Here is a 20975-nt window from a genome sequence, read left to right on the forward strand (position 1 = left end):
ATGCTACATCCTGAAACTTAATTTAAATTTTGGAACAAGAATGACACAGAGTAGGACCTTTACTTAAGACAGCTTTCTTAAGGAAATTATAAGAAAATGTACATTTTGCAAAATGCATTTGGACATTCAACACAAAAATATAAAATGAAAACATGGCTGACTGCTTTACATTCAATCATACTAATGGAGCTGTAACTGGAATGTCCTTGCAACCAGTCTTTTGTCATGTCAAACTGTCAGAAAACTGTCACTCCCAATCACATGTGCAATGTACAAGACGTTTAACGGTTTGAATAATAGATGAGATGCGAAACGGTGGACTACCATAAATATTAGTCTCTACCAGACTAACTACGCTGGCTATATACAGGAGAATATTTGCCAGGGGAGTTTGGTCGCCTTGTGGGTTTGATTGGCCTCCTTCGGTGGGAAAGAAACTACCTCCCCGTGGCCAAACTTTCTTGTGGCCGGACTTTCTTGGCCAATTTTACTCTTTTTTTTTTGCCGAATTCTACGATCCTTATTCCCGTAGAAAGGCCTGGTGGAGGCTACAGAAATACAATGTCTGTAGCATCTTGTTCTCATAAAAATAGAGTCCATTCCAAGTCAGCAAGGGGGTCGCTATTGTTATAACTTTTTATTGTTACAAATGCCTCAATTCTTTGTACTTGTTTGTTTGTTTAAATGCATACAATGCGATTTCAGAGCAGCAAAATGGATATGTTCTGAATAAGGCAATCTTTGTCATATTCACACATACTGCTTTACATTAGCACATTTGAGTCAGTATTTCATACTTTGGGCTTTTACAACTGCAGAAACAAGCCCCACGATGAGTCCTTTATTTTCTGGGAGGTACCCCACAAATCAGCAAAGGCCCTTCTAGTAACCATTTTCCGTCAGAATTTTGGGAACGTTTGCTCCAGGAGGGGCAATATATACTGGGATAGTGTGGTTTCAACTCAGTATGTAGATAAACAACTAGAATATTGACTTTGAAAATTCGGGTTCCCAAGCCCTAAAAACTGTACTGGATGCCTTTAATAAACTTCACAGTTAGTAAAAACAACGTCATTTCAAAATTCTAGATATTTTTACAACTATGGATGGAATATATTGTTTACCTCGTGTTTCTCCCTCTTCTCTTGACATTTTCTTGGTTAAATAGATTCAACTTCCTCATAACGTAACTATATTCTATTTTCTCTTTTGCTTTGTTCCCTGGGCTTTGTGTCATCTTGGTCTATAGTTCCTGTACATGTGCCTTTTCTACTTATGATAGGATAAAACAATATAGAGCGACTTCATTAATATTTTTCCAAATGTGTCAAAATAAGAGAAGTGACATGTCTCGGCGTGCTGAGACGTAACAAACTGTTTCAATCATGCTTTTTCCGAATTTCAAATATCTGTTTCAATGCCTTACTCATTTGGCTGACTGATGTGAAAGACGTTTGCGTGAAAAGATCAAGGATACTAGAGGATACAGACACTGGCTACCTCCACAGAGATCACAAATAACTGGCAGTAGTACTAGCTAGAATTAGTGAGATGCTAGACTGTCCGAGAGCACGAACCAACAGATATACATGTAAGAACTCGCCTTTACCGTTCATGGTCCAACTCCTCAATAACTATGGACTGAACCCCTTACTGTTGTCTTTTTGGTACAGTGTTCTGTATCAAATGTAGTCCGGGAAATTTTTAATGTATGAAACATGTATTTTTATTGGTTTGTTAATCGGGCGCCTATATAACTTATATTATATTGCAAACCTGTAGTTTTTATGTACCGATGTTTTGTAAATTGGTTTACAATTCATGATCAGTTGTTTTTAACTGCGAAAATAACAAGAAATCCATATATTGAATCTGGAATATACTTTACGTCTCTCATTAGCCTGCTGTAAGCTTCGAAGTAAGCGCGGTATCGGGTGGATGGCAGCCGGCCCCCAAGGCTAGCGCAGGTGGACACCGCTTGGTCGAACGTCACCATAGCGTTGTCTACGACGGTGTAGTGCTTGGTCCCCACCACCACTGTGGCACTACTGCACAGGTCCCGTTCTACATGAACAACATGAAGATTTAGATTTGGATTTTATTGAATATCATGTCACAATAAGTGCATGAAATATGTCGAGTATTTACATCTTGCGCCCAGTTATTACAAATAGATAGTATAAAATCCTACATATATTTGTATCATTAGCGATAAAATACATCATAAAAACTTATCATATTAAGAATACAACAGTTAAAACATTCAAAATCAGTATTACCAGAGACGAATAACATCATAAAATCAGTATATACAACGATCAGGTCTTAGACAATAGCTTCAGCGCACGGGGTACAAAAGACTGTTAACGGAGTGGTTCCAAGCAAGGTCTATACGACCACTTCTCGGCATTGAACTAGAAAGATGAGAGAAACATGGCTATGTCAAGAGATGGCGGTGAACGTTTGATTTGAAAGCCTGTAGATTGTAGGTTGGTGGAAAACACTTGTCAGGGAGGGAATTCCAAAGCTTGGCCGTACGGGGAAAGAAACTATCACTGTAAAAAGATTTCGAACAAGGAATTGGGACGGTGAACTTGTGTGAGCTAGTGGAGAACCTAGTGGAACGATTAAAAGTTCTAAGTGGTGGAACTAGTTGGGTGAGTTCTGCAGAGCAATGACCATGACAATATCTGTAAAAGAGGGATAGAGAGGCAACATTTCGTCTATGGGAAAGGGGGTCTAACTTGGAGGCCAGAGGATAGCCTATGGCCACTCAAATTCTCTTTTGTATGCGATCGAGAAGGTGCAGGCAATCGATTGAGTTGTACAGTTTTGCACTTACCGTATTCCATTCGTTCACACGTACACTGGTCCATTTGGACGATGTAAGCTGCCAGGAGGATCCACAAGCCGCCAAACTCCATGGCGCTCCGAAGGTCCTCTGTCTCCTGGTCTCACGCCTGGTCACTGAGATAGTGGCTGTTTTTATGGGTTTGTTTAGGCCGTTGTCGTGGTGCCTGCTAGCTGTAAATTTGTTGCTCGGTGATGTTGGTTCAAACGTCACCAGCGGTCATCAACCCAGCACGACAAAGCAGCCCACTAATGACAGGAGACAGGTAGCCTCCAACAGGCCTTTCTACGGGAATACGGATCGTAGAATTCGGCAAAAAAAGTGAGTAAAATTGGCCAAGAGAGTCCGGCCACGGGGAGGTAGTTTCTTTCCCTCCGTGGCCTGTCAAACCTACAAGGCGGCCAAACTCCCTTAGCAATTATATTCTCCTATATATAGCCGGCGTTGTAAGTCTGATAGAGACTAGGAGACCAATAGTTTTAACCACGTTACAAGTCACAAAATGATCACCGTTAAACTGTGTTTTTTTTTCTGATTTTCGTGTCTTATGTCTTTATTTCATCTTTACCAACTCTAAGTGGCAAACTGCCCATGCACATGAGGATACACAAAGGATATGGGGCTTTTGAAAGCAATGTATTCCGTATTGGATGTCTTACGCACGTTGGGAGGGATTGTATACAAGTGTGGTGATAACTGCAACACGCAAATAAAAGTACAGAACTTACTAGGTTTTGTGCATCGAAGATACGGGTAGAAATTGCTTCCCTCCAAGTAAAAGTTACAAATACACTGTGTTCTGTATACTGTAATTCCTGATTTTTTTTCACTGTACTGTTATGTTTACTGTTTTCATTGCCACTTCTGTACTGCGAACTTATCATTACAGTTAACAAATAATTCCTGGACTTTCTTTTTCCTGCACAGGTCACCACCGTGAATATATATAGTTCCTCAAAATGTTCCATTTTTCTCAGACCGTGCACTTTTGATACCGTGAACATAAAGAGAATTACAGTAATTGGCTGATAAAACTACTCTTGTATTGTCGAAAATATCTTGTACACGTGTGCGTCTAGTTTCAAGGACACATCATGTAGGCTACTAGGTTTGTGACAGCTCATAAAATATTTACGTTTACCGCCAGTTGCTCATACACAGATACACAATAGAATCAGGGACTCGGAAGAAATTTTCTTTTGTGTCTCTGCCCAACTTTGGGTGGATGTGGTCTGGATAGTACCCAAAGCTGGGAGGAAACACACAATAGAAAATTCCTTCCGAGTCCCTGATTCTATTGTGTACCTGTGCAGGGGCAACAGACAGAATTTTATGAGCTATCATAAAAACCTAGTAGCCTGCATGTTGTGTCCTTGACACCAGACGCACGTACAAGATATTTTCGACAAGAGGAGTTTTATCAGCCAATTGTATAGAACACAGTGTACTTATAACTTTCTAACGATGTACTTATAACGAACTAAGATTCTGCACGAACAACTATCAAAGGGGCGCTAGTGTAACGGAAATGAAAAGAAACCTACAGTGGGGGTCACTGGAAGACAGACGTAGAATGTCCAGACTGTGCATAATGTACAAAATGGCTAATAAACTGGTGGACGTACCAACCACTAAGTATCTGATACCAGCCCAGAAAAGAACAAGAAACAGTCATGCCTTCAAATATCAGTTATCAACCAAGAATTGAGGTATTCAAAAACTCGTATTTCCCCAGAACTATCTTAGACTGGAACTCGTTGCCACCAAGTACAGCTGGGGCATCATCACTAGAAAGCTTTAAACAACTCCTGCAATCGAATGTGCAAAGATCGAGTGTAACAAGCCGTTCGGTGTAATATAGCTAGCTGCCGCCGCGCCGCGTGCCTGCGAAGCTGGTGGTTACGCCGAAGGGCGGTTATACCGGCTATACAGATACAGAAGCTGGTGTGTTACGCCGAAGGGCGGTTATACCGGCTATACCGATACAGAAGCTGGTGTGTTACGCCGAAGGGCGGTTATACCGGCTATACAGATACAGAAGCTGGTGTGTTACGCCGAAGGGCGGTTATACCAGCTATACAGATACAGAAGCTGGTGTGTTACGCCGAAGGGCGGTTATATCGGCTATACAGATACAGATACAGATACAGATAACTTTCACGTAAAGGGAAGCAATTGCTATCCTTATCTTCGCTGCACAAATTTAAAACCTAAGTTCTGTACTTTTATTTGTGTGTTGCAGCCATCACCACACTTGTATACAATCCGAAACCCTCCCAACGTGCGTAAGACATCCAATATGGAATAGATATTTTCGACAAGAGAAGTTTTATGAATACCTAATTTGAATAAAGCTCCCATGTTGTTCTGTAGCTGTGCACGCGGAAGGCCTTTACAGAACTTCACAGGTTTTTGTACATTAAAGATAAGTATAGACATTTCTCTCCACATGAAAGTTGCCAGTACATTGTGTTCTGTGTCACTGTCTAAAATTTTCTTGTATAGTGTACATACGTCTAGTATCCAGGACGAAGATAGCGGTAACATTCAGCCTGCAGTTTTTAGCGCTTGAAACCCCAATTTTTCAGAGCCAATATTCTAGTCATTTATCTACATATCAGGTTGAAACCACACTATCCCAATGTAGATTGACCCTCATGGGCCAAAAATACCCAAAATTCTGACGGAACATGGTTACTGGAAGGGCCCTGGGCTGATTTGTAGGGTACCACCCAGTAAATAAAGGACTAATCTTGGGGCTTGTTTCTGCAGTTTTAAAAGCTCAAAGATCTATATGCTACGTAATATAAGATGTGTAATTTTTCTGTCCTTCGTTTATTTTGGTGGATAGATCTATATATGCTTTTAGAACCTAAATGTCAAAACTCGCCAAGCCCGCCAGAAAGTTATTGACGTGTTTGTATCCTCTGTTGCCATAGCAACGAGACAGACTAATTTTCTGCGTCCCTGGAGGTTCCGGGAATGAGTCTAAGGCTGGTCAGTTGATTGGATTATATTTTGAGCTCAGACGGATTTTGCTTCCAGACGTTGGAGCGTGGTCGGTATTAAAGGCCAAGTGGGGTCGTGTGGCGAAGCGGCAGAGTGCTCGACTCGGAACCGAGAGGTCCCGGGTTCGAGTCCTGACATGCCACCGATCTTGTGCCCTGGGAAAAGGCACTTTACACGACTTTCCTCACTACGCTCAGGTGATCATGAAAATGAGTATTGTCCTGTCATGTGTTTGTCCCGTGTTGGTGGTGGCATTAATATAAGTTAAAAAAACTTGAGCGTACCGTCACCACGTCTTGTGATTAGAGGTTCGAATATATAAAAAAAAAGGCACCCAAAGCGATTTCAGCCCTAGGGCGGTAAAACTGTATTTTCAAAGTAAATTTCCTCAGTCTTGCATGTTTTGTCATGTTTTGTCATTTGTCTTGCATGTTTTGTCATTTGTTGCCACAAAAGGCCAGCATGTGACGGCTTGTCGTAAAAGTAGTCATGTACTGCTACTGCCACAAATTCACAATACCAGCTTTGCATTCCTGTATGTAGTTTAGCAGCATTTTGTGGGAAGAAGAAGGTCTCCCGTGCTCTTATGCCTAGCGTAGGGTGGTGCCCATCTCCATTTCCGTAGCCCTTGTGTGAAACGGCATGTTCATATGCCCATGTCCAGCTCGTAAATGTAGGAAAGGAAAGGAAGGGTCTCCCGTGCCCTTATGCCAAGCGTAGGGTGGTGCCCATATCCATTTGTGTAGCCCTGTGTAGCCCATTTGTGTAGCCCATTTGTGTAGCACAACTGTGTGTAGCCCTTGGGCGACACACAGTTGTGCAGTTGCACTACAGCAGGGGGCTGGTCTGCTGGTAGTGCTGTGTGTTTGACCTTCCCATACTCTTTTTCATATGTGCTGAGTGCTAAGCAGAGAAAGAAGCGTGTACCATTTTTAAAGTCTTTGGTATGACCCTGCCGGGGTTTGAACTCACGACCTCCCGGTTACAAAGCGAGCACTCTAGCAATTGAGATATTGCACCGGTAGAAAAATATTTTTGAGAGCGGGACTTTTTTGGAGGACATTTTTTGGGAGCGGGACTGTTTTTTTTTTGGGGGGGGGGGTCTTCAGAGGATGTCACCCATACAATTGAATCATGTTAAGTTGAATCAGTGTGGCCTTATCGCGATCCGTTTCTCCACCAAATAAAGAAAACTAGTCTTAATTTCTCTCAAAGTCAAGGAGCCTGCTTAAATATGTTTACTCATAGCACCAGTTTTGTGTGGCGTCGGGTGGCGTAGTGGTAGAGCGTTCGACTATGAACCGGGGAGACCCGGGTTCGATCCCGAGTTGTACCCGGGACAAGTCTGAACATGCGCCCCGACGTTGTGTCCTTGGGAAAGGCACTTAACACGACTTTCCTCACTCCACCCAGGTATGAATGGGTACCTAACTTCGGTTGGGGAAAGTCGTATTGAGGTCACCGTATTGAGGCAGCCGCACAGACCCTTGCGACAGATATGTGCATTATGTGTGTTATTTGATTGTTGTGATTTGTATTGATTATTATGTGATACCCTGTATAATGGCTGCACGGGTACTGTTTAGCCAATAAAAAAAACATTTATTTAAAAAATACAGTTACGGCGAAACACCGCACCGTGTACATGGGGGTGAATGTAGCAAATGTATAGCATAGCCTTGGTACTGAAACGCCATCTAGCGATCGTTGGTCACTAGCTCACCCCAGCTGACGGTCACAAAGTGTCCGGCTCTCTTTTCTTCAAGGTTTAATACTAACGTCTTGCTCATACTAGTAATTCTATTTCCAGGCTAACTGTGATACTAAGTCGATACTAGAAAAGGGTTATATTTGTGCCGTTTTTCTTCTTTATCATATTTTCTTGAGTTCTAAATATTAAGTTTAAGATACATTGTACATCCTTTGTCACCCTGTATATATCCCTTATATAAGTACTTGTATAAGTCCTTTATATAAGTACATGTATTGCGTCCAGACGTATCAACCATGTAAAATTGGATAAAACTGCACCTATTACTTTTATCCAACCCGAAGACGTCATTAGTCTAACAAAAAGTGGGCTAGGATTTCGTTATTGTAGCTTGAAATAATCTGACTAATCTCAAAATTGAATTGCGTCCACATTTCTCAAAATATATTTTAAGCGTATATTAGTCTACCGTCTACGGTATGTGTCGCATAAATCAGCCTAAGCCATTATGGCTCAAAAAGAGGAACAAATTTACAATCTACTGACTTTTTTCAGTAGTGGCAACTGTCCACAACTTGTTCATATTTATTGCGCACACGTAACAATCTCAGATACTTTTAGTCTACTCATGTCATGTTCCGACGAAACTTCCCTGTACATAGGCCAGTATATATCCAACACTTTAGTTAAAAGGAATCATATTATATCGGACTCAACCAACACTCTAGCTTACACAGCCATAGAACCCAAGACAAATACATTATCATGTAAGCCATGTTCCATATATATATACATGTACTATATTATCTTTTTGAAAAAGTATAATGTTATTTTCGATACAGAACTTGTAGGTATTACTGTAGACGTGAGAGTAGATGTTAGTCAGATATGTAGTACTGAAGAGTTTGCCATACATTGTACCTGTTACAATTGTTGTGCAATAAAGATTGACTTGATTGACTTGACTTGTATCTGTATACTTGTAGAAGACCTGTGTTGTGTCATTTCGCAGAAACAAGGACACAAGAACGAATGAACAATAAATGTTTCTATTGCCGACCGATAGGCCATGTCAAAAGTCTGAGTGACACTAAGCATGTGCTATTAGTTCAGAAAGCCATTCCATTTACTCGTCAACATGCTTGACAAGAATAAACAGAAACGACGATTTTTTTTTTAAATTAAGACATCAAAAAAACATAAATACAGACAAGATGACGCCGCACTCAAGTTCCGTGGAACTAATATTAACGGCGCCGTCTACACAAAATGAATAAACAAAGATATACCAATTACGTGGAAAAATATACTAATTACATACTATTAGCCAAATGAATAGTAAATTGAATTCGACGAGCGCAAGTCCCAACCCCTATCCCTTAGAATTACTGATAGGACACAGGTAGAATAATTGAAGTCGAAAAGATCAATCGGATACAAAACGACCATTTTTGATAATGAAGTTCTGAGTAAAGCTCATAATTTTACAATTACTCTCAAAACTGCAAAAGGATGATCCGTAATGTAAAAGATGAAGAACCTTGATTATTTCTATCAGTCTACAACAATCACGTTACAATGGAATTTGAAGTTTTCCATCTCACACGAAGAGTGGACAAAATCACAAAGAAACTAATCTTACGCCACAGGAAGTAAGTTTTATGGATGACATCCTCCGCAGACTCCAAATCTAATGCGAGCGGGCGAAAAAACAAAGTTCCTACATTTTAAAATTTTGACTCAATCATTGTACAAATGGTTTTGATTCATTGGGAACATCACATATACAAAGTCAGCATATCACTGCATCAAAGTAAGAAACCAAACATTAAATCAGAGCCTTTTCTTGTCTCTTCTCTTCATAGTTATCTGCCATCCACCTTCCGGCATGGCAACAGACATATTTGCCATTTTTGGCATGTTGACCACTGTCAGAAGGCAACAAGGTTTCTTTTTTTCCAAAATCAGGCGACAATTAATGCGCGCGCTGATGTCATCCATAAAAATTACTTGCTGTGGCCTTACAAGAATTCAATACCTTTGCATATGGTCTGCTCTGTTGATTCTTACACAAACACATTCATATATATGGTGACAGCAGTCTAAATCCCTCCTGCTGTAAAATTGCAACATGATGTTACCCAACACTAGTTACCATGGTGACAAACGTCTGGTTCAGGTCATTGACCTTATTTGTTTGGAGAAGAAGAAGAAGATAAAAAAAAGAGCAAAAACAATATGTTTTCGATAAATATAACTAATCTTACAAGAATTCAATAGTTCGTCAAAATGGTCACTTTTTTGTTCAACGCTTCAGTTAGGACTAACTGTCCGTCTGGACCAGCGGCAATGCTCAGAGGCTCGACATCAGTAGCGATGTGCCGGATAAATTCCCCGCGGCTTGTGAACATCTCCACCCGCCTGTTTCCCGAGTCAGCCACGATGATGTGACGAGAACTGTCCGTACAGATGTCAAGGGGGTGGCTCAATCGGCCGTTGTTGGTGCCGTTTCCTGCAAACTTGAACATGAACTGTCCATTGTCGCGAAACACGTAGATGTAGGCAGTGGAGGAGTCTAACACTAGGATAGAGTCCTCGCTGTCCTCTGTGATGCCTGTCGGGTGCATCAAACCCTGCCGCCTCCCAAAACTTCGCTCAAGCATCCCGTTTAAACCGAAGACTTTCACCGCCCCGCGATGTTCGACCGTCTCTGTCACAATGGCGCGATTGGACAATCTGTTCAGGGCAAGTCTACGAGGTTCCGAGATGCGAGGAATTGCAAAACTGTATTTAAAGCGTCCACTACAATCATACAGCGCGATATAGTGGGACAGCTTATTCCCGCCTACAATCCAAACGTCGTTGTTGTTGAGGGTACCAAACGAAACATCGTGGGGGAAAATGCGAATTGTCTCTCCCCGTCTTTTTCTCATATATGTTAAGAAATACATGATGAAGATACCCTCACTGTCATAGATGCCGACTCTTCGACCTGTGAACATTACGGCTATCCTCCCACTTGTAGACACAGTGACTTTGAGTGGATGCCCCTCGACATCAAAGGATTTTGTTGCCTTGACTGGTTTGACCTCAATACCTAGGGAATAAATCATTAAAACTACCTAGAATACAACGATCGATTGATGAGTAAATCCCTGCAGTTGATTTTTGGATTATTATTACCATTATTATTGTTATAGAATATTTTGAATCAATATGTGACATCTTCTTTGTTAGAAGCCTGGAAGCTGTTTCGGTAGGGTTAGTTCGTTGTGATGTTTTGTTCAATAGCGCAACTCAAAAGGCTATGAATGAATTTTTGTGAAATTCGGTATGTTGTTAGCTATCCAAGACATAAACAAATTGTAGTGTTTGTTTTTTGGTACAGCAACAGAATTTCCGGGTTTGGATGTTGCGATCTTGGGAATACTCTGATTTTATTCCGATGTAAAAAGCACTATGTCAAAAGCAAAAGAGAAAAAACAACCAACATCAAACATCTAAGAACTGTTCCTTCAATTACGGTGCTAACGTTACTTGAGAAAATGAATCATGAGATCCTGTTGGGAATTTGCACTTCCTAAACAAGAATTCGGAGATCTCATACCTCCATGAAATGTATGAGTTTTTGTAAATGTTTTTACACAGTACACTACACTACAGTACAGAACAAAATAACACAGGTTTTTGTTTTCAAATCTTTGGCCTGAAATAGGTCAGACTGTAATAGACATGACACATTTAGCCTATTCCAGAGGGAGAACCTCATTAATCAGGCGCGATGCCTCCACACGTGTGCTGGTGTTTTGTTGCATAACCCGCACATCTGTTTTCCCTGCCTCGCGAAAGATACAAAAACCGAATGTTCTGCTGCAGTACCATGGTCAGCCACCAGGAGGCCCATATTTAACCTTTACCTTTGGCTTCCTAAGACCTACCAGCATACCAAATATCATCACAATCCATAAAGGCGTCCTGAAGCTAAATGTGCGGAAACACACACACACACACACACACACACACACACACACACAGAGAGACAGACGCGCCAAAAACAATACCTTAATTTTTTATTGAGGTAATGAATTTTAATGCTTTGAGGTAAACAGCTACAAGCTTTCTGAGCAGATGGGAGGGTGCAATCGTGTCATGACTATGTAACATGGGGTACAGTATAACACTGTTACATAGGCGATATGATGGTCTTACCTCCATTCATTTCTGTCTGTGCCGTGGTTGTTGACATGCTATGCTTAGAGCTGGAGTTTGACGACACCTTTGGTAAAAAAAATGATAGACACATGGAATGAACTTACTCCAGCCCTAAAGAGTCCTACCTTGTCTTTTCTCTCATTCAAACAAGCTCTGAAAAAACATCTGATAAACGAACCTAGCCCCCTGTAGTAGTTTCATTTAGTGTTTTCTATTATTTCAACTCATACTAATTATTATCAGACATTATCATTATTGCACTGTATTTTTAACTTACATTACCTCATTAATTTCTACCGTATATTATTTGATTATCCTTATTGTATTATTTCCATTTTCTGGTGTATTATTTCCATTTAGTGATTATATTTAATTTTGTATAGTTTAGAGGAGGAGGGCCTTGTATAAGCATTCCATGCTTCTCCCCTCCTCCTGCACCTGTTTTATCCTTGTTTTGTATTATTATTGTCTGTTTTGCTTAATGTGCAAACTAATGAAATCAACAACAAAAAAATCAAATAGACACTTGCCTCTAATAGTAGTAACAGTAATTACCTGTAACAGTAATAAGTCATTTACGCACCTCTCCGATTTCAGTTGTGCCTGAACCTACCGTTGTTTCCGACTTTGGAACATCAAATGAAGATCTCCTTAGCCATGTAGTAGTTGACTGAGTTGTACCTGGTCCAGAATGTGACTGTAAGATTACGAAACGATGTAAAAACGCAAATGTCACTATTTTTTTATATTCCAACATGTAATCACCAGACGTGGTGACGACACACTCAAGTTTTTTCAACTTATTGTTTATTGTTTGTTTATTGTTCTTTCGCACATAAAAAAAGTAATGGTATAAAAAGAAATTATGTACAATCAAATACATGCTGGAGAGCCCAAGAAACCAGGAGGTTTATCTAGTGGGCTCTCCCAAATCCTGTTAACGATCTCATATTTACATACATTATTTACGTTAACAATTAACATGCATGTCTTAAGGGACAAACAAGAGAAAATTAACTCAAACAAGATAATATAAAGTTAACACGGCAAACTAAATGTCTAAACAATAAAGTAAGACAATCAAAACATATCGTATTCAACAAAAAATACATTTCCAATAGTCAAATCATAAGTTAATATGAGTAAGAAAAACATAAGAAACCAATATTAACACAAGGAAAATATCGTAGCATAAGAAAACAAGGAAAACAAAAGCAAATCAGGAAGTGGTAGATGGCTTCTCTATTAGGTCAGTTTTTAGATGTCGTTTAAAAGTTGAAAGGGATTGGCAATTCTGCTGAGAATGACTTATACTGTTCCAAATTAACGGACCTCTAAACATTATCGTGAACTGTTTCATATTTGATTTTGTCAGGATTGGCCTTAAATCATTTTGCTTTCTGGTACTGTAACTGTGGATATCTGAGTTGTATTGAAATATGTCCTTGAATTGAACTGGTAATTGTGAACTTTTGTGTAAGACTTTGTGGACGAAAATTGCTGTTTGGAGTTTATTTATGTCATACACTGTTAAACTTTTCAAGTTGTAAAATAGAACCGCAGAGTTAGCAAAAAATGGAACATTAGACGCGATCCTAACAAAGCGCTTCTGCAGCTGATGCAGCGGACGGATTGAAGTAGTGTACGTACTAGCCCAGACTATATTACAATATGTTAAGTAGGGATAAATCAAAGTATAGTACAGAGTGATAAATATTTTACGTGATAGGCAACTTGCAACTTTTCTTATTATACCAATATTCTTATAGATTTGTTTACAAATAAGGTCAATATGGAACTTCCATGTGAGTTTCTCATCAATAAGGACTCCTAGAAATCGTGTGTTACATACCTGTTTGATTAGTTTATTGTCTATGTATATCGTAGCCCTTTCTTTGTCGTATTTCTTATTTCTACCTGTGAAGATAATGAAGTTCGTTTTATCTATGTTAAGAGACAGCTTATTTGACTTAAACCATTCGTTTAGTTTGCACAGCTCTTCATTAACGATTGTTATTAGTGTATGAAAATTATTGTGAGAAAAGAAAAGATTAGTATCATCGGCAAATAATAGAGCGAAGAGTTTGACTGATACCAGGGCAAGGTCGTTAACATAAATTAAGAACAAAAGAGGACCGAGTATAGATCCTTGTGGGACTCCGCATGTTACTGATTTCAGGGATGAAGTGAAGTTATTACTCGAAACATACTGCATTCTATCGGACAAATAATCTTTTAACCATTGAAGGGCTGTACCTTTAAAGCCGTAGGAGTTTAGTTTGCTAAGTAATATGTTATGGTCCACGGTATCGAAAGCTTTCGATAAATCGAGAAAAATACCAATACTGAATTCATTTTTATCCAAAGCTGAGGTGATTTTATTTACTAGTTGTAGTAGGGCCATATGTGTTGAATGGTTTTTACGGAATCCGTATTGGTGAGTGTATAAAATGTTGTTATTTTCAAGGTGCTTCAAGATTCTGTTATACACTATTTTTTCTAGAATTTTTGAGAGTGCAGGTAAAATAGAAATTGGTCGATAATTTGTAAACACACATGGGTCACCTGCTTTAAAAAGCGGGATTACCTTGGCTACTTTTAAGTCGGAGGGCACTTTTCCTGTCTCTAAAGAAATTTTAAAGACATGAGTAATGGGTTCTAGGATTTCTGCATTAATCTGTTTTAAAAGTGTAGCATTAATTTCATCCTTACCAGGGGCAGCATTTTGAAGATTGTTAATTATGTCATGAATTTCTGCTGTGCTAGGTGCGCCAAATAAGTTGATGGGAGGAATATCATTTTGTACATAGGATAATGGAGATTTATATTAATGCCGTCACCAACACAGGGGACAAATACATAACAGGACAATACTCATTTACACCTGAGCTAAGTGACGTCGTGTAAAGTGCCTTTCCCGAGAGCACAAAATCGGTGGCATGTCAGGACTCGAACCCGGGACCTCTAGGTTCCGCTACACAACACGACCCCACATGTCACTATCATGATGTACATGCTACATTTCCAACCTGGATGTGGGCATATGTACAACTTAGTTTTCTTAGGAACGAAATTTTATTCTTTTCCTCTGCCGTTTCGGAAGTTGGTTTCCTGTTTTAACCCTTGCCCTGCTGACATTTCTATTTTTTCACAATATCTTTCGATAATTTCGTGTCTTAATTAGATCATAGACCCCCAATTTTTTTTTTGCCCTGCAGTGGCATAGTTACTTCCGCATTCGTTACGTTTCGCTGTGGTGCGATGCGTTGCACGAGAAATACCCCCAAATCGTACCTATACAGAGTGTTATATAGATGGTACTGTATGTGCAGAACAACAATTGTTGTGCTCCTCAGTACAAGGGTTTTAAACATCACAGAATAACGCAGAATAGCAGCCGCCGAAAGTTCGTCAGAGGAAAAAAAATCATGTGTACCGATTTGTAAGAAAACTATGTAACTTAGGATCAATCTACAAACATAACAAAACTAATGGCAGGATAGATGTACTCAAAGGTTTGCAAGTAGCGACTTTACAACAATAACTCTGTAATTATGAGCGAGATTTAACTGTAATTTCCAACACAAAAATTGGACTCACCCAAATTTTGTAATTCTGTAGTGTTTTTTTTAGTGCAACAGGTAGGAACAGATGCACACAGGTTTTCTGCATTCACAAGCCGTGTATCGCAGAAAGAATGCACTATAAAAGAACCCCAGATGATGGCAAAAGAACAAAGTTCCAAAAGGATTCTAACAGAGCAATCTAACTTTCAATTAGTTTATATTCAGATATTATATGTGCTTTTTTTAGACCTATGATCTATGACTAGTCTAAGTTAAAGCGAAAGCAGGGGTGCCAGAGTATACAGTGCAATTTTACTAGTATACAGTGCAATTTTACAGAATACAGTGCAATCGTATTAGTATACAGTGCAATTTTACGGAATACAGTGCAATCGTATTAGAATACAGTGCAATTTTACGGAATACAGTGCAATTTTATTAGTGACGTTGAATCATGTGACTTTAACCCGGCTTTCCCTTCTTTCTCATTTTCAAGATGGCGGACGCCGCTGACTCAAATACTGTCATTTTTGACCTTATTCAAAATGATCCCTGTGCAGTAACATGCCCTGTGTGTAGCATGTAGTGATTTGACTAAAGGTCTATGAGAAAGGTCCAAATTCGCTCGAAAAACAGAGAAAGATGTGAGTACGCTCTGTCAGCGGCGTCCCTGGAAAGCTGGGCCCAGGTTACGTCATTAGTAAAATTGCACTGTATTCCGTAAAATTGCACTGTATACTAGTAAACTTGCACTGTATACCGTAAAATTGCACTGTATACTCTGGCACCCCTGGAAAGCAAAGGGCAAAGTCGGTAAACCTACAGCGTGCTTATCCATGACAGGAGGGAGTACCCCCGTCACCAGCAACAGCCCAACGACGATCAAGGCGGCGACAAAGATGGCGGTTGCCACATTTTTGATACGCCGAAGCCAGCAGACCAGCATGGCTGCTAGATAGAATGAATGAATGAATGAATGAATGAATGAATGAATGAATGAATGAATGAATGAATAAATGAATGAATGAATGAATGAATGAATGAATGAATGAATGAATGAATTTTTATTTACGTGTCTTGCGACTTTTGTCGCCCAGTCCATATGGGCTTATAAGACACCAAAACATAAACATGAACATAAACAAATGTACAGAAATCATATAAACATAAATCCAAGTCCGAGTCAAAAGGAAACATCAAATGAAATTAAATAGCTTATACAAAGTTGAACATAACATAATCGGTACATAAGAGTCACAAGTGTCAACTCAAATTGTCCAGAGTACATAAATGCAACTCGGAAGTACATAAAGTAAAATGAACTTAGATACATGTGTATATGAACCAATCCGGGAAAAAGAAAACAAAAGGAGAAACTTATGAATAAATGAAGGTTTTACGCTTTTTCCAAGCTTGATAAATAAAAAATGCAATTTCAAAAACACACTCATTAAATAATCAGTTTAGTTTTTTTTCGTCTCTTTCCCACATGATATTGGGTTCCTTTATGTACATTTTCTCAAATAGTGCTTGGCGAAGATTGTCATAAAAAGGGCAATAAAATATGAAGTGAAGCTCATTCTCTATTTCACCTAAATCACGCAATAAGCAAATATTGCTAGATAGATTTACCTCGCAACGTTACATTTGCTATATCATCTTACATGTCAAGTAATATTATCTGCCGTAATACACATGTAGGTCAATATTAGCTTTCTACTTGTAGAATAAACAGAAATACGACAATAAAAGATTTTGTCTCTTTTTCTAATACAGTACCAGCAGCAAAGTCTGGAAATAAGTGAAAACTACCCAGTATTATCACAGCAAAAGGGGCATATATGCATGCATTTACTATAAAACTACAAATATTTTGGGAAGTATATTTCATCAACGAACCGTTTCTAACTTTTAGCCCTTCCATCTATTCCTACAATACTGTAAATATAGAAATATTATATATCTGAATGACCTCTGGCCTCCTACCAGACTAAGTTATATTGTTACTTGTTTATACTGTCATTTGCCTAGTGTTATGGATTTTAGGTATAAGAGATTTCTGTGTTTTGTGACTTTATTGTGCAATGATGTGTGTATGTATGTATGTATTTCATAATGTGGGGCCCGACATAATCTGCAGCTGCCAGGGCCTTCCAGGGTATTGCAATGTTGGCAATTTAAATAAATAAATATAGTTTACCCCCATGTTCTTCATGTTGTAAAGTGCTTTTCATGGGCTCGGTTGTTTGGGATGGGTCTAGACCATGAGTGACGGAATCCGAACCTCTCTCTTCCTTTACATGTTGTCTACCCGCTATCGATGTGTTGTCGATGTAGGTATAGTCGTGGTCACCAATGGATGAATAGTAGTGGTCTTTTGGGTCTTGCGAAATGCTAGTATCATGATCCTCCTTGGTTTGAGTTGACTCTTCATCTTGTAAAGTGTCTTCATGGATGCCGTTGGACCTTCTTCTTAGCGCTTCTATAAGACATAAACACTGTAAATTGCATCATAACCCAATGTATTTCTAATTTTGTTTATTTATTTATTTATTATTTGCACGTATAAAAAAGTTACATAATCAAACAATAACAATAAGAGAATATGCGGGGTAGGCAAGAAACCTAGGTGGTTTTTTTTAAAGGGCCTGCCCCAAACAAAGGTAACTATGATACATGACAAAACATATTTGAATAAAACATTAAAATTAAACAATGAAATAATTGATTAATTAAACAAAATCAAGACACAGAAATAATAACTAAAGTGTGTAAACTAGTTTTTACATCTACGAAAAGAAATTAAACAAAAGTCGTATAATTCAGGTTGCTGTTACAGAAATAAACTGATTAGATAATTAACATAAAAATTAACGATTAAAACAAATGATTGAAAAAACAAGGAAAACAAACAAATCAGATTGTAGTGGTACCGGGGTTAATGTGCTATCGGAACTTGAGTTCCGCGACCCCATACCTTCGCTAAATGGTGTTAACCTTTCCAATAACATACTCCTAAGGTTTATTGTTTCTTGTTATGCAAATCAGGTAATTTTTGGTTTAGTTGTACCAGGAAATGATAATATCTACCAAAATATCGTACGTTTATTGTACAATTATTCAATGAATAAAAATGCCCTGATTTGCTGTTTTGGTGTTCCCGTCAGTGAACACTACTCTGTAATAATTTTTCTTAGAAAGAAACTAAGAATTATGTTCTTGAAGCATGCAAAGACAGTTTTTTAAAGAACAATTGAAATCAAAAAAAGCTACAGTCAAGAAAAGAGTTATGATAATGATGCAAACTGGTAATAAACAATAAATAAACAATAAACATACCGTTTCTTAAAGGAGGTTTAAAGCGTCTGGACATGTCGGTGTGATCTTCACTCAACGATGCCTCCTTTTCATTCTGAACCGGGCCACTGGCACTTCCGCAGTGGGTGACTTCGAAGTGGTAAGAAACAAGATATGGCTCGATGTTGTCGTCGTCTGTTCCACCTACTAAATAGAAAAAAAATGAATTAAATATCTATTTTGGGTGCAGTATGTAAATTGTTAGTTGTATTTGCTACAAACTCTCACGCTATTGAATGTATACATTGAATCAATTGTATTTGTCAAGCTCGCTGCAACCCTGAGGCCAAATTCCAACTCTTGAAATAACCCAGTATGGGATTTTAGTCTATATATGTATTGCATTTTACCACATTTTTTTGTAAAAACATGCAATGTCAATCTGAACTCTTGCAATAAAATTACACATTGGAAATCTCACCTTTCGAGAAAGAAGCATCATGATGACACCTTGGCTCCTGTTGAGACGACGCGATCTCCCCTGGATTTTCTGCATCCAGATTCCCCAGGTGGTAAGCAGTGAGATATGGCACGATGAAGCCGTCACCATATCCATCTGTCTGTGTGGAGCAGTGAGAATTCTCCATTTCTTCCACGCTATCGTCTGGGGCGTGAGTGTCTTCACCATTAGACGGACCCTCTACTACAGACATCGCGACAGATTGTTCACGTTTTACCACAATTTTGTTTTCTTCTTCCTAGAAGAGACAAATCACAGCTTCTACCTCTCTCTACTGCTCAAAACGACTCGCCACTTCTTACTACTTGCCCTACTGTTAAAACTTCCAATATTCCAAAAAATTTAAGCATTTGCTGTTGTATTTACTGGTAAGTGATATATATAACAGTTGAAGCAGGTCAATTGTATGCATAAGCCTTGTATATAAGTACATGGATTGCGTCCAGACGTATTAATCATGTAAAATTTGATAAATTTGTTTTGAACTGCACCTATTACTTTTATCCAAACAAAGATTTCATTGGTCCAACAGAAAGTGGTCTAGGATATCGTTATTGTAGCTTGAAATAATCTGAAGAATCTGAAAATTGAATTGCGTCCACATTTCTCAAAATATATTTGAAGCGTATATTAGTCTACCGTCTACGGTATGTGTCGCATAAATCAGCCTAAGCCATTATGGCTCAAAAAGTGGAAGAAATTTACAATCTACTGACTTTTTTCAGTGGTGGTAACTGTCCACAACTTGTTCATATTTATTGCGCACACGTAACAATCTCAGATACTTTTACTCTACTCATATCATGTTCCGACGAAACTTCCCTGTACATAGGCCAGTATATATCCAACGCTTTAGTTAAAAGGAATCATGATATTATATCGGACTTAACCAACACTCTAGCTTATACAGCCATAGAACCCAAGACATATACATTATCATGTAAGCCATGTTCCATATATATACATGTACTATATTACCTTTTTGAAAAAGTATAATGTTATTTTAGATACAGAACATGTAGGCATTACTGTAGACGTGAGAGTAGATCTTAGCTAGATATGTAGTACTGAAGAGTTTGCCATGCATTGTACCCGTTACAATTGTTGTGCAATAAAGATTGACTTGACTTGTATCTGTATACCTGTGTTGTGTCATTTCGCAGAAACAAGGACACAAGAACGAAACAGTACATTTTTCTATTGCCGACCGATAGGCCATGTCAAAAAGTTTAAGTGACACTAAGCATGTGCTTGTGGTACAGAAAGCCATTCCATTTACTCGTCAACATGTTTGACAAGAATAAACAGAAACGACGATTTTTTTTGTATTAACACATCAAAAATCATAAATACAGACAAGATGACACCGCACTCAAGTTCCATGGAGCTTATATTAACGGCGCCGTCTACACAAATGAATAAACAAAGATATACCAATTTACATAGCCAAATAAATAGTAAATGGAATTCGACGAGCGCAGGTTCCAACCCCTACCTCTTAGAATTACTGATAGGACACAAGTAGAACAATTGAAGTCGAAAAGAATAATCAGATACAAAACGACCACTTTTGATGATGAAATTCTGAGTAAAGCTCATAATTTTACAATTAGTGTCAAAACTGCAAAAGGGTGATCCGTAAAGTAAAAGATGAAGAAACTTGATTGTTTCTATCAGTCTACAGCAATCACATTACAATGGAATTTTAACTTTCCATCTCACACAAAGAGTGGACAAAATCACATAGAAACTAATCTTAGGTCATAGGAAGTCAGTTCTATGGATGACATCCTCCGCAGACTCCAAAAT

The 20975-nt window shown here is 38.7% G+C and overlaps 2 protein-coding genes across 2 annotated transcripts in view; both read right to left on the reverse strand.

The window, feature by feature from the left end:
- Positions 1-2924, reverse strand: part of LOC109464987 (polycystic kidney disease protein 1-like 2) — a 60705-nt gene extending 57781 nt beyond the window's left edge. The window contains exons 1-2 of the mRNA XM_019762104.1: positions 2843-2924; positions 1893-2064 (exon numbers count right to left, since the gene is read on the reverse strand). Of these exons, the coding sequence (XP_019617663.1) occupies positions 1893-2064; positions 2843-2924 (254 nt within the window). The remainder of the gene's footprint in view (positions 1-1892; positions 2065-2842) is intronic.
- A 6920-nt stretch (positions 2925-9844) lies between these two features.
- Positions 9845-19359, reverse strand: LOC109464988 (tripartite motif-containing protein 2-like). Its single transcript, XM_019762105.1, has 4 exons — positions 19128-19359; positions 18689-18850; positions 17550-17831; positions 9845-10668 (listed from the first exon to the last, which is right to left on the reverse strand). The coding sequence occupies exons 1-4, from the start codon at positions 19357-19359 to the stop codon at positions 9845-9847; spliced, it is 1500 nt and encodes a 499-aa protein (XP_019617664.1).
- Between the last annotated feature and the right edge of the window lie 1616 nt (positions 19360-20975).

This window comes from Branchiostoma belcheri, unplaced genomic scaffold (genome assembly GCF_001625305.1).
Source record: "Branchiostoma belcheri isolate BF01 breed outbred unplaced genomic scaffold, Haploidv18h27 scaffold145, whole genome shotgun sequence".
NCBI lineage: Eukaryota > Metazoa > Chordata > Leptocardii > Amphioxiformes > Branchiostomatidae > Branchiostoma > Branchiostoma belcheri.